A 14,005-nucleotide genomic window follows, 5' to 3' on the forward strand; every position below is an offset into this window, starting at 1 on the left:
CCCCTTCTTTCTCATTTACTTGCATCCCTATTATTTAGCAAGCAACTGTTGCCTTTTCTTTCAGCTATGATGTAACTGATAGGTAGCTAATTTAAATCACATTTTCTCAGTGGATGTTAACTTTGAAGTCTCTGTTTTGGATTTGCCCTGTTTTGGATTTGCCACAGGGATTTTGTACCCAAAATTTTGTCGTTTTTCATCCCTGACCAGTTGGCTGAGTAAAATGCAGTGTCTCTCCATAAACATCTTCTGATGAATGAAGTGTTAGAAATTACTGGTTGGAGCAGTGTGCTTCACTTGCAGAATTTGGGTTTATCAAAGGACTTAGAGTAGATTAATAGTGATGCAAAAACAGGTATTAGATTAGTCAAGTGCACAAGTTGAATTTATGAGATCATTCTGCATTGCAATGCTACATTGTCAAAAGGAATGCACTACTAGGCTATGCAAACTTGATGATTTTTTTTTATATTATTAATTTATGTTTTAGTAGTGGTCATGGTGGATTTTTTTTTCATTTTAGCACTTAGGGAACTTTTTTTCCCAAGAGGTAGCATTATTCTAGTTTTCTCCAGAAGAATTGTGATATTGTTTATGTATGTTTTTAAATTCCAGATTTTGTTCTTCTCTTATTATTACCATTAAATACTGTTAAGAGTCACACACTTGTTTTAATATCTGTCACATCTGTAAAAATAATGACCATGCTAACCAACAGGTTACTGAAATGTGATTTGAAGAGGGTGGGGTTCTAGGTCAATCTTTCAAGCATTTTGACTTGACAGATCCATTGAAGTATAGAGAATTATTTTTATTTATAACTTAGGTCTTCACTGTTTCTTTTCTTGTATTAGGGCTTGTTTGTAAAGTATATTGACTCATGTGGATGGGATCGTTTTTTAAACATCGAACCTAATATTTTCCTGTGATATATTGCTTTCCTGTTAATATTTCCTTCTAAATATACTGTTGAGCCATCCCAAAAATAATTTAAAATTTTATGTCATAGTTTGAAGATGAATAAGTTTTTCTGTATGAACAAATATGAACAGCATGTTTGTATACTTGTGTGTTTCAGTCTTTGAATGGGGAGTTAATTCAAAATAAAATGCAAGTACTTACCCATTAGTGAAATACTTGAACTAATTACAAGCAAATAAGTACAGGTTGCAGTTGTCAGTCTATTTCTGTTGGATTTTCAGTGCTGTTTTCAAGCTCTTTCATCCCCCCTCCTCCAAAATGTAAAAAAAAGTTGTCCGTAGAAGTTGATTGGAAATGCAAACTCCTGTGTATTTTTCTTTCAGAGTACAGATATGAGCCCAGCTGGCAGCACAGCCTCCCTCCCTGTCAGCCCCCTTCCTGAGGAGCCATTGTTTTTCAAGGTACAGTTAATTCATTTCATCATAAATATTGTCTATTAATCTTGGCTTATCAGGTTATCTGCTGTACTGTGAAGTGCTTATTGTTGCTTCTTCCTTTTCTTCAAATTAATGTGATGTCAGCAGATGTTCTGTGTATATACCATGCAATTTTCAAGAAATACGTAGAATACAATGTTGGTTTTGAATAGTTTTCCAGCAGACTACAGTTGTGAACTGTTATTTGTAAGAGTGTGTTTTTATCCATCATCCCATTTGGATATGTGCATTCATGAACTAGTGTGTGTCACCAACAGATTTATCTTTATTTTGTATTTCCAGTATATCGCTGAACAAAACAATGATTAGTTTCTCCAAGGATACAGGAGACATTAAAGATCTGTCAAAGAACAGTTTTGGCATAAGTCCAGTGTAAGCCACAGGCCTGGCATTTTAGTTAATAATAAATGTTGGGACAATGTCCACAACTTCATGAGGTTTAACCTGTGAGGAGTGAGTTGCCATATGTCACATTTTCAGCTTGACACCATGATATCCATCCCTGGGACACAGAATAGCCTTAGGCAGATCCTCTTGGAAGAGGTCTCCTGAGGCCGCCCAGGTACTCAGGGCAGTGCTGGCATCATCTAGCAAAGAGGTCACCTTGCCAGTTGTTCCCTTATATAAGGAAGAGGAACTTGAGTTTTCAGCACCATTCACTCAATTGGGTGTCATAATATGGACTAAGTTGCACTCACAGGAGTATCCCTTTTAAAATTTGCTGTGCATGCAATCAGTTGACTGGGTTGAGTTTTAGTCACTTTGTGATGATGTTAAGTAAAAGCAGAGAAACTGGAATTAATGAAGTTTGATGATGTCCAGTTCACGTGTGTCCTGCATGTTCTTCCAGCACAGAAAAGAAGTGTTGTTCTGACCTGGCCAAGCCCAGAAAAGAAACTCCTATTTTTCCCCCCATATTTTCAGTGTCTGTGCAACAGTTGTATAACCAGCCAGCTGATTCTTGCTATTAGAAGGGTTGAGTATTGTGCTTGCTCAGTTGTTTCATGAGTGGAGGTACAGATGGGGTATCAGTGGTCAGCTATTCACTGATTCTTATTCCTCTTTTGGGATTTTATGCTTTTAAGACCCCGTCTCTCAGTCAGATTTGGCTGAAATGGAGCAATGTTCTCCCCAGATACCAGGATACAGATCTTTATTTCTTTGGAACACCACTTTGCATGCACATTTAAGTCTGCTCAACAATCTAAGTCAGATTCAGTAGTCGAGTCTCCCCATGCCTGGAAAACTACTAAGATATTACACTTAGAAAGAAATGGGCTGCTCAGCTCAGCTAAAGGTGTAAGAGGTAAGAAAAACTTCTTAACTTTCATTAATTAATTAACTTCTTAATTTTCATGCTGAGGTAATCAAACATTGCTCTGTTTGCATCAGGGCACTGACAAGTACACTGTAGTGCCTTTATTTTTTAAGGAAATGGTTTTCCTATACCCCAGAATGGGTTGTAAATTACTTAATTGAAGTGGAATAGTTGCTCTAATAAAACAATAAAGATGTTTTTCATATTAAAAGTCTAGTAGAAATGGTAAAAGAAACTGAAAAATAGGGCAAAGAGCATTACTTAATCTTTCATTTTCAGTCAATTTTCAAACCAGGAAACATTTTCCTTTGCAATTCAAGTAAAATGAATGGAGGTCAGACCAGGAAAAAGTTAAGTGAATTTCACAGCATTTAGTAGAAATAAAAATAATATAAAATGTAAAAGTTTATGTTATTTCTCCTTGGCTCACTCCAAGAGAGAGCACTGTTGTTCGGATTGTAATGTCAATGACTGGTTTTACAAGCCATAACCCTCTCTGAATACTGTCAGTCAATAATATTGGCTTTTGATGATGGGATGGTGCATTTCCCTTGGCAACATGATAATAACCTTTCCCACACCCTTGCTGCAGAGGAGGAGATTGAAAAGGCAATTCCATTCTGTGGTTCGGAAAGCACGGGTGTAAGGAAGCAGGGCCCCATCAACCGCCTCTCTTTGGGACAGTTGAAGATCTCTGAGCTAATGAGCTTTTATATTAGACTGTGAAATGAAACCAAGCCTGGGTTCTCAATCATACCTGGTTTGATACCAAGAAAGAGAACTGTCCTTCCTTGGTTTTTAGCCATTTACCTTCAAAAGAAACTCTGCATTTCTGTATAAGGAAAGAATACAAATCCTGTCACCATTCTCATATATCCAACTTCACGAAAGCAGATGCCTGTCATTTTTAGTCCCACAGGTTATGTGCTGGAAAAATAGGAAGACCCTAAGCTAGTACAAAACCATTTTAAGGTTTTGAATTTAATCTAATGAAAGTTAGAAACCGATTTCCCTGGAAGTACTTGTAGGTTGCATCTCTGCAACCTACTATTATTTATAATAATAAACACCAATCTCAGCTATTGTTCTCCCAATGTGTTGCACATGCTGTGACTTGTAGCAGAAAGATCCAAATCATATAGGACCCTGCTCAGGAGTGTTTGGAGCAAGATATTTTCCAGTGCAGCAAGAAATAGTCCACCTAAGTCCATCAAATACCGTTACTTTAACTGAGGCATTGTGCTTTACTTCCATCAAGACAGTACCTTTAAAAGTGATCACTGATACCCAGCAAAAGGAGTAGAAAACAGTTGGGTAAGAAATAAATATAGCCAACTCCAGAACTGTTGAATCCTAAAAGCAACCAGGAGAAAATTAGCAGATAAACATGTAGTTAATGCCATTCAGCAACCATTCTTCCATAAGTGTTGTCAATAGTAGATTCGGTTTTCCTTGAGGAAAGGGGCAACTTTGCACAGCAGCCAGTACAGCCAGTTTTCTGTGCAGCTTTGGGATCCTTCTCCCTGTGGAGTTAGCAACACACAGATGTTCAGAGCAGTCTTCCTTAGCTGTGCTCTTCAAAATCTTAGAAAAAATCCTGTTCAGCCCTGTACGCAGACACTCTGATAAAATGTTTCTACAACCATTTTTGATAAAGCCATCATAGGCATTTCTTTTTAATGAGGGTTGTTTTCAGCTTTCAATCCTCTGCTGTTTTCCATGTGTTTAGAAAAGGAAGATCTTTTCCTATATTGTAGAAAAAGTTTATTTCTCCTCTCAGAAATGAACATCATCTTTGTTGGTGGTTTTGCTCTTAAACTTTGAAGTAGGTAGGATCTTCTTTTGAAGAGAAGTTTTTTCTTCTGTCCCTTTATAATATTTCTTGAAGAATTAGGTCTTTGACTTGTCGGAAAAAGTTATGTCACAATTGAAATATTCCAAAACTAAGAATTTGTAATATAATGGAATAGAATGGTATTTGTCATGCAACCTTAAGTGTTATTCTCTGTTATAATAGCAAAACTGTAGCTGGCTCAAATGTGAGTGACTTTTAATTATGAGTACTTACATCTGCTCTCATTAGCTGGAATTAAAAATAATCCTGCCTTTCATTTAGAAGATAAGTGAAGGAGTGGGTATTTCTAAAAGGTCAACTTAGCAAGCAATGTCTCATCCATTTTTTAGAACCTGTTCTTTTCTCCTACTCATTATCCTGTGCTTTATTATAATAGTATTTTATTATTTTTAAATTATTCTAAAATATAGTGACAGTCTTTTAAGAAGAGATCTATGACAGCCATTTGGTACTTGAAATATCTAATATTAGCTAATTATACATTATTTGTTGTAATGAGCATCAGTCTCACTGGTTATTAGTCACAGCCAAGTTGTAAATAATAACCATAATAGTAATTTATTGTAGAGATGTTTAATTGTGTCTCAATTCTGATTAATCTCAACCATGCTTTACTAATTGGCATTAAATGAAAGAAAAAAATTCCTCCATTATTTCCTTTCTCCTTTGAGGGAGCTGAGAATTTCCTTCAGTATTTATTATCCTACTGTGTTCTGATTTCTGTAATTAATACCCTTGATGCGAATTCCTTCAGTAAGAAAACAGAAGTGCCAGGTCAAGTAGCAAAAGCTGACAGTCCTCAGTAGCGTTACCACTGCTGTAGGTCTAGTAAAGTATAATCTGTACTAAATTATGTCTATACTTAGAGGTTTACTATTCATCCTGCATCTTTACAGGCTCTGGAAATGCAAATCAGCACAGTTCATGAATGGGCATGAGCTCTGGCAGCTCCTGACATTTGTGCCTAGAATTAGCAAGAGATAAATTATCCATTTGGTCTGTAATCACAGTTTAATTTTACTGCAGATATTTGGAATAATCAATATGAAAGGTGCAGTAATGACTGCCGTTTAGCCCAGGGAATTCATCTTTCAGAGTGGGGCTTTGTATTTCTAGGTGTAGAAAGAGATCCTTTCTTAACTTACTCAGCAGTGATGACAGCAAGCTGGGCCTGGAGTTCCAAAAGCTTCCTATGCAGTTGACACAGCCAGCTTATTTACCCACTCTAGCTTAAATGCACTATTTTGAATATTTTAAGTATTTGCTGACACTTCCTTAAATGAAGATTTTAATGTGTTGCTTTGTGTTCAAAACGGGCTCTGAAATAATCACACAAACCTTGTGACCCCATGGCAGATGGAGCAGGCTAGGGTTCAGTGATGATCTCCAGTAGCTCTTGTCCCTCTCTTTCCACCCTCCAGCTGAATTTCTGCTACTGCTGAGAAGCATCTGAAGCCTCTGTGGTTTTGGTTTTTTGTTTGTTTTGGAGATGTTTTTGATATTTGTAGTAAAGGGAGTAGGGTTGTAGAAGTATGACTCACACAACTCCACCTTTACTCTTCTGCTGCCTCAGTTTCCATCCTGTTTTAGACCAGTCTATCACCATTCTTCAGTGGTTTAATCGATTCCTCCCACTCTTAATTGTTCTCTCCCTTGTCAGTATTTGCTTTCTTTATGACTCCTGTGCTGGTATAGCACAGACTTCTAAAAGTCACATCATCACACCAGCTTTCTGCCTTTGGTGCAAGCCTTCCATTTTGTCATTTCTCAAAAGGATTTATGCACCTGATTTGTTTCACAGTCTTTATCATCATAAGATATGAGATCTTGAACAGCACTGAATTTGTTCTGAAGGGATGAGTGTGAAGTAGGTATTATAGGCCCTGTTACAGGAAGCTTCTGTGCATTTATTCACTGTCTTTTTCTTTTTCTCAGAACCTCTGTGCACATTTTTCCTAAGAAAAAGAGCTCTGCCAGTGAGTCTGTCTGAATAGAACCCCGCATCACCTGTTTAATGAATAAATAAACATTTTTTTACTGTGGGCAGTGTAGGTACATTGGTAGTTTCCCAGTATCACTGATATATTTACTAAATACTAACATATTTACAAATTACTAAAAGGATCAGCAACGAGACTGGGAACTACACATGTATTGTTTGATTTCTTTCTGCCTCTATTTCTTGATCATAGTTCCCTTTCTTTCAAAATTTTATGTACATGTATTTTTTAGTGTATTTTCCTTTATTTTATTGAATCTTTCATCACAGGTTCACCGCTAGTTCAAAATTTCAAAATTAAAATTCCTGTCTTAGGCAAAACTGATGCTTTAAATGCTATAAATCCAGTTATTTACTCAATGAGCCACATATAGGAAAATTATTATTGTACGTCTTATTAAAATCTTCAAAAGCAACCAGAAACACAAATGATGCTTCAACAAAGGCATGCAGAAGGATCATAATTACTTTTTTTTTCAGTTAATAGGGTTTCCAGCAAAACTTAGCATTTTATATAATCAGCACTGCAAGGGTATATATTGGGTTCATTCAGGTTCCTTCCCTCAGGCAGACACAGGCTCACACAATGAATTCTGATGCATACCTACAAAGTAAGCTTTTCCTGCTGAGTACTCTATATCCAAGATTTAAAAGTCATAAAACTTGTAACATTATAGGTTGCTGACAAGATTTTATCACTAAGACTATGAAAAAAGATTGTCTTGAAACTCCATGGGAGGATTCTGATACACCCAGGAAGAGCACTTAAAGTGCTAGTCTAATCATCTTGATACAGGCAGTAAATCCTCTTAATTTCCCTTGTCATGGGACTGATAGGCATAAGGAAATCTGGGGGTGTGTCGAGGAGTCCATTGAGTGCAGGCAGCTCAGGGTGGAGCTGCAGGTTCAGCTCTGGGGGGCAGGACAGGAGCCTGAGCCCGAGGCAGAACAAAGGTCCCAGGTGCCCATGATCCTGCCAGGGCACAGGACACTCAGGAGCTGATGATTCCAGACTTGCCTGCACTCACTTAGACTGTAAGGGTGTAAAAGCCCAGGATTTTTGGATTTTTTGTTTGGGGCTGCTCCTCAGAGGCACCAGTTGAGCTGTGATTTCTTATTTCATTACTGCACCATGATTAAATGATATTAAGGATCATTGGAAGTCTGAGACTGCTCTGGAAAACCTGGTGTGACTGTGTGAGTGTGGAGGGTGTAGCTGCAAAAGGTCACAAGTCCCAGCTCAGGGGCTGCCAGAGGGGCTCCTCTATGGTTGGACAGGGAAATTTCCTTATCAGGAATTTGTGAAATATGACACTTTTTTTTTGTTTGTTGGGGTTTTTTTGTGGGTTGTTGTTTTTGTTTGGTTTTGGGTTTTTTGTTGTTGTTTTGGTTTTTTGTTGTTTTTCTAGTAAGCAGGCTCATTATAAAGAGTTTGGAATAAAATTTCATCTAAGTCAATGGCATGGTGCCCACTGACTATAGTGACATGTGCCATCAGGCCATGGATGGCATGGATTATTTCAGAGGCACCAATTACTTTAAAAGTGAAAATGTTCATCTGCGTTGACCATTTTAACCCCATCAATTATTTTAAAGGTGAATCTATTTTGACCATTCCAATCCAAGAGTACTTTCTGCAGTTGTTGGAAATGAGGTAAAATTCAAGTGCTTTCATCAATTATGTTCAATATGGTGAAAATGTAGAACTGTTTGCAATGCAGGAGTTTATTTAATAATAATTATTCATTTCCAGCATGTGTTACAGCAATGAATGTTTTCTTCCCAGGATAAATTAAACAAACTGGGAACTTGAAAATGGGTTTTGTACATCTCAGATGTATATTCTCACTCTAGCAGTTCCTCTCCATTTCTGGCCAAGGACTGCTGCTTTTTCATCCAGAAAGCCTCTGAAAATCATAGGTGTGGAAACTTGACGTGTTTTTGACAAGAAGTTTTGACTTAGTGAAATTAATGATTTTAAATGGAAAACATCTGATCTTTGACTCTTCTATTAGAACATGTATAAACAACTTTCCCAGTACTGAGTAATGTTAATGACCCAGCCACATGTTTTCAAACATAATCCATTACAGTAAGAAATTGAGGGTTGGCATTTTGAAATCCTTATCGAGGTTAAATGTCTCAAAAGTATGACACAAAAAATAACTGACTGACTTTGAAAATGTTTACTGAGAGTTTAAAGAGGCAGATATTTTTGTGAGCAATTTAGACAGCCATTAACTGAAATTAAAGGCAAGATCTAATTGCTGACACATAGACACCTTGTGCCACTTGTGAAAGCTCTATCCTGCCTTTCCTCTGGGTAGCTTCCTTGCAGAGACAATTATTGACAGGCGATGAAAGCTACTGTGCTGTAGTTTGATTTTTGTTGTCTCTCTGTTTTCCATTTAAGATTGTGACTTGGTCATGCTCTGTCTATTGGTAACTCCTTTGTGAGCCACTTGTTTATAATGAGCTGTTTAGTTTTACTGAGGAATGTGACTTGTCTGGGAGGCTTTGATGGCCTGATGCAATGGTGACTTGAATTGTTAGGTAGGGTTTTTCTGAAGTGCTGTTACTGTTTCCAACCAACTGCGTTGTTGTATAACATTAAAGCTAATTTTGTGGGAAAAAAAAAAAATTCCCCCTGTATTTAAAGATTACAACATCATTATGGTAGTACTAGGGTAAATTTCTTGGTTTTGAAAGGTTTAGTATACTCTGATTTTAAGCCATAGTATGTGCATTCAATTCATTCTCTGCCCTTCTCCTTTCTCATGGTATAGTTCAATACTTGGATTATTGGTAATGAAATATATTTGTGTGCTTAAAGTAACTTTATAATGTCTTACCGTTTTTTTAAGAACCATGAAGTTTCTTCCACTTTTTTGACACATTAAAAAAAAAAAAAAACAGGACAGGTAATTGTTGATTGAAATTTTCTCAAATGTGGCTGTATGAGCTGGCTCTTAACAGTAGTCCAGAAAAGTTATGTCTCTTCATGTGTATAGAATAAGAAATCTATTATTCAGACTTCTTCATTTAGCAGAGATTTTAATAAGAGTCCTGAAAGGCACTGGGGATAGAGACAATGGAAAGTGTCAGTTGTAATTATTTTTAAAATGTTGGAAACTCAGTCTTAAGGCTGTGGGCTTGTTGCATTGTTGTCATGGGGAGCACATATAAGAAAATGCCTTCTGTGAGTATCTCACAGATAACTTTGACAATTCAAGAAAAACTTCAAAGTTTTAGATGATTTAATTTTTTTAAATATTTCTTAATAAATGGATGAGGACATGATTTGCTTAAAAATTTTTGGTAAAATAAAAGTGGACTAAAGGAAAAAGAGCATGACCTTTGTGGTTGAAGGAGTTGATAATGGGAGGGAGGAAAGCCCATAAACAGACTTAATCACTTCATTTTGTCCTAGTGAATAATGAACTAAATATTCAGCAGGTTTTTTTTTAAATTTGGTATTTTCAAGCAGGGCTGAATGCTATAGATGAGAAGGAATACCAAATTTTTAATTTGGATAATATTTGCTAAGCATTTCAAACCTGTACAGCTATGTGGTACATTGATAGCTTTGTGATAATTATATCATTAGAGTTAGCATCTGTCATTAGAGTTCTGAAAGATTAAATTAAGATTAAGGAGGGTGCAGTGGAAAAAAGTTTTCTTTAGGTCCATATCTGATTACCTTTTGTTGTAATCATTACATTTGTGGATGTTGTCAGGAACCAAGAAAGGAATGAACAAACATGACTGATTGTTGCTTATTTTGGGTTTTTCTGCACAGTTTCATATTTAAGTGAAAGGGAGAAGCACATCATCCTCCCCATGACTGTACAGGGTAATATTTATTTCTGGTTCTTCAAACAAGTTGCTAGATTTTTTCAATAAGTTGGTAAAAAGAGGTAAAGTTTTGGATGTGTGGGGAGTGTTTATCTACAGCTGAACCAAGGGAAAATTTCGGAATGAAGATGAAATAGTTTTTACAAACAACAATAAACAAAGATGTTTCCTGAAGTTTTCTGTTTACTGTTCATTAAAATACTTAAAGCCTTACCATTTTCATAGGCTGGTATGTCTGCATCAAATTTAAAATGCTTAGGAAACATAGACTAACTGGAAATCTGCAGGGGATAATAATGTAATGGAAAAACAGCTGCACTGGAAACCAAGGAAAAAGAGAAATAAGAAAACTGGTGACAGTGAAGTTTAAAATAAATTAGTTAGTTTGGCATGTCCATGCTACAGAATGTAGGAGATTCACAAACACAAATTAAATGTTTTTTACTACTATGAAAGAAAAAGTTTAAAGATATTAAATATTGCTTTCATTCTGGTGCTGCAGATGTGAAGTAGGATGAAGTTGGGATACTCTGTGAGAGGGCAACTTGGACTATAAAGTTGACTTCCTAATATTTCTCAGGGATGGTTTGGATTCCTCTAGGTCAGTTTTCTTTGATCAAATCTTCAGTCTCTTTGGATAGAAATGTTCCTGCAGTTGCAACCTTAATAGGCCGGGGCTGGCATCATTGTGCAGGCAGTGCTGGGTTTGCTGCTTTGTCCATAGTGACCTCTGATCACTGAGCAGCACTGGGAGGAGGGATTTTGTCCAACCTGAACACTTTAGTGAGAGTTGTCATATCAATGCAAAGTTAAACTTGGACAAGAAACAGTTTCCCTGTACCATGGAAATTCCAAATATTTCAGGACACTCTTGAGCCTGGTATGAAACAAGCAGATCATAATCTGTGTCATTTGGTCACCCCAGCTCTAAGCAGCAAAGTCTTTAGCTGTGATAGTATTTTTCAGAATTAGAAATGGACAGAATGGTACTTATGGCTTCTTGTATCTCATTATTTTGCTTTATGCTTTGCTGTATTCCTGAGGATCACCTTTCAATTGGGCATGTTTATTGCCATGTTTATAAACATTTTGAATGAATAATATATATATATATATATATATATATATATGGGCTTTTAAGTTATGAATTCTTTAAGCCTTTTGCTTCAGTCTCCTCTTCTGAATGTCTTTATCCTCTTTCCTTCCACGACCACAGAATGGTTGATTCCAGTACTCTTCATTTCCATAATTATCCTTAGTGTTGTGTGAGGATGAATGCAAATTTGTTAGCAGAATGATAATTCCTTATCATAACAAGGAAAAAAACCACAGAAATATCCATCCATAAATTAAGTCAGCATTATATTGGGTTTAATCTATTTTATAAAGCATTGTGCACCTCTTAGACAGAAAGAGGTCCTTAGAGTAAATGAAATTAATTGGGGAAAAATTAACAAATGTTATGAAGCTGTCATTTTTTTATGTATCAGTACCACAGTCATCTAAATGCTACTCACATGTTAACTAGATGTCTTCAGCATGCAAATTTGGTAGGACTGATCATCATAAATATTAATTAACTCTGAGGTGCAGAGGCTTTTGCAAACACTAATTCCTGTAACACTCCTATAGGGTGGAGAGGTGTTATCTTCCTTTCACAGAAAGAGGCTTGAGCTCTTTGTATTGGTGATCTTGCCTGCTGCCCTGGTCTCAGGCTGGGGAAGTGATCCTGCTTTTCCTGGCTTCAATTTCCAGTTGTTAGTAATTCCTCACTGACCTGTGTCTTAGTCAAAGAGCTAATATTCCTACTCAGAAGAAGAATTCTGGAACTTGTTTGCTGCCACACTGGGAAGTGAAGCCCACTCTGCAAACAGATTTCCCCATTCACAGTCTGGTGTAGGGAAAGATAACTTCTCTTTAAATTAAGTGGCATCTGAGGAATATTTATTATGTTTTAAGATAACTTTCATTTCATTACAGCATTAAACAGAGAAGTCATGGGTATTGTGTGATGCTTCAGTTCTCTCTTGTATAATGAACTTTTTTTTGCTTATAGGAATGGAATGATAACATGAAAAATAGTTTGTATATACAAACACACAAATACACACTATGTTATTTGTTGGGAAATGTAGAGTGTTAAATACTCCTTTGTATAGTTCTTTGTTTTCTATCTCAAGAGTCCTTCTCATCTCATAAGGAAATGGATTTCTTTTTTTTTTTTCTGTTTTATGTTTTTTTTTTTCCCATTGGGTGTCTGTACGCCAAGGGCTTTAAGTGTGGAAACATCAAGAGCAGAGTAAGAAAATTTAGTGGCTCTTCTGGCACAAGGAGATGAGTTGTAAGTGTCCATCATTATTCAGTCCCTCTTCTCAGGTATTCATACATTTATTTTGTGGCTTATGGAAATAATAATTACTTGTACATAAGAAAGTCCTGCACACCTTTATGAATCATTCAAAGCAACAGTGCAAGCAGTCTTTGTGGATGCAGTTACTTTGAAAGAGTATTCCCAGAAGGGTCCAAAAAGGCAAAACTGAATCTAAGCAAGTGCTTCCCTCACCAGGGAAGAGTTTTAATTTAAATTGGCTTATGATAGTGATTTAAAGGACATCAAATGTTGTTCTGTGATGCATCTACATTTGACTACCCAATTGCAGCAGCTTCATCCCTTCAGGCTCTATTGGCAGTTTAAAAAAAAATAAATGTGAGGACATGAACTGGAGTGCAGCTGATGGTATTGTCAGGTGCCTTTGTGCCTCTTGACTGTGGATGGTTTGTCCCGAAAAAGGTAAGAAAGGTGACTGCTAGCAAAGGTGGCATTTAATGGCAGTGTGAGCCTAATGGCAGAGAAAGAAGTAGTCAAGAAACAATCACTTGATTTAAAGAAAAGGTCAGAAGTAAATGAAACACCTGCTCTGTGTATCTGGTGATTCTGGAGGCTCTTGTGTGCCAGAGGTCTGGACCTTATTTGTTTCACCCAGCAGGAATGGAAGGGAGTCTGAGCCCTGCAGTTCCAGGCTTTCTGAGATGTCCAGTTAAAAATGGGTGAATGACTGGACAGATGGATGGATAATATCAGATGGACCATGCCACTTGTCTCCCTGTTAATGAATGATTGACTCTTCCTCAGGTTCATTCCAAAGCATCCTATGTGCACATAGAGGACTGACCTATAGTTCACTCCAGTGACTGAAGCATTAATTGAAACTAGCATTCTAATCAACGTGACTAATATTCTCCTTTGTCCCTGCATTAGTCTAAAGGCAGAATAACATGGAAGAGATACTTGTAACCTGACTTTTCTACATTTCAATACCTAAGTGCTGCCAGGGAAATTCATCAAAGGGTTCATCTGAACAGATTTCCCTGCTGGAAAAGATTTCCCCTACATAAACTGTGCTGTGCTACTCTTTGTAATTTTCGGCCCTACCAGGCTTATCAGTTTTGGGGTTTTGTGCTTTTCTTTTCCAGCTGAGATGTAGTTTTCATAAAATGAAATTAGGCTTAAGAATGGCTGAAGGAACTTGGATTAAGGAAGTTCTGTTCCTTTGAATGAA

The 14,005-nt window shown here is 36.8% G+C and overlaps 1 protein-coding gene across 6 annotated transcripts in view; it reads left to right on the top strand.

The window, feature by feature from the left end:
• The window catches only part of CCSER1 (coiled-coil serine rich protein 1), a 613,616-nt gene that overhangs the window by 294,045 nt on the left and 305,566 nt on the right, over positions 1-14,005 (top strand). For 5 of the 6 annotated variants that reach the window (XM_077177070.1, XM_054633357.2, XM_077177073.1 and 2 more), the window contains exon 7: positions 1,305-1,382. The exons of the other annotated variant lie outside the window; for it this stretch is intronic. In XM_077177070.1, the coding sequence (XP_077033185.1) occupies positions 1,305-1,382 (78 nt within the window). The remainder of the gene's footprint in view (positions 1-1,304; positions 1,383-14,005) is intronic. 6 annotated transcript variants of the gene reach the window in all.

The sequence above is a fragment of the Agelaius phoeniceus genome, chromosome 4, assembly GCF_051311805.1.
Source record: "Agelaius phoeniceus isolate bAgePho1 chromosome 4, bAgePho1.hap1, whole genome shotgun sequence".
Taxonomy (NCBI): domain Eukaryota; kingdom Metazoa; phylum Chordata; class Aves; order Passeriformes; family Icteridae; genus Agelaius; species Agelaius phoeniceus.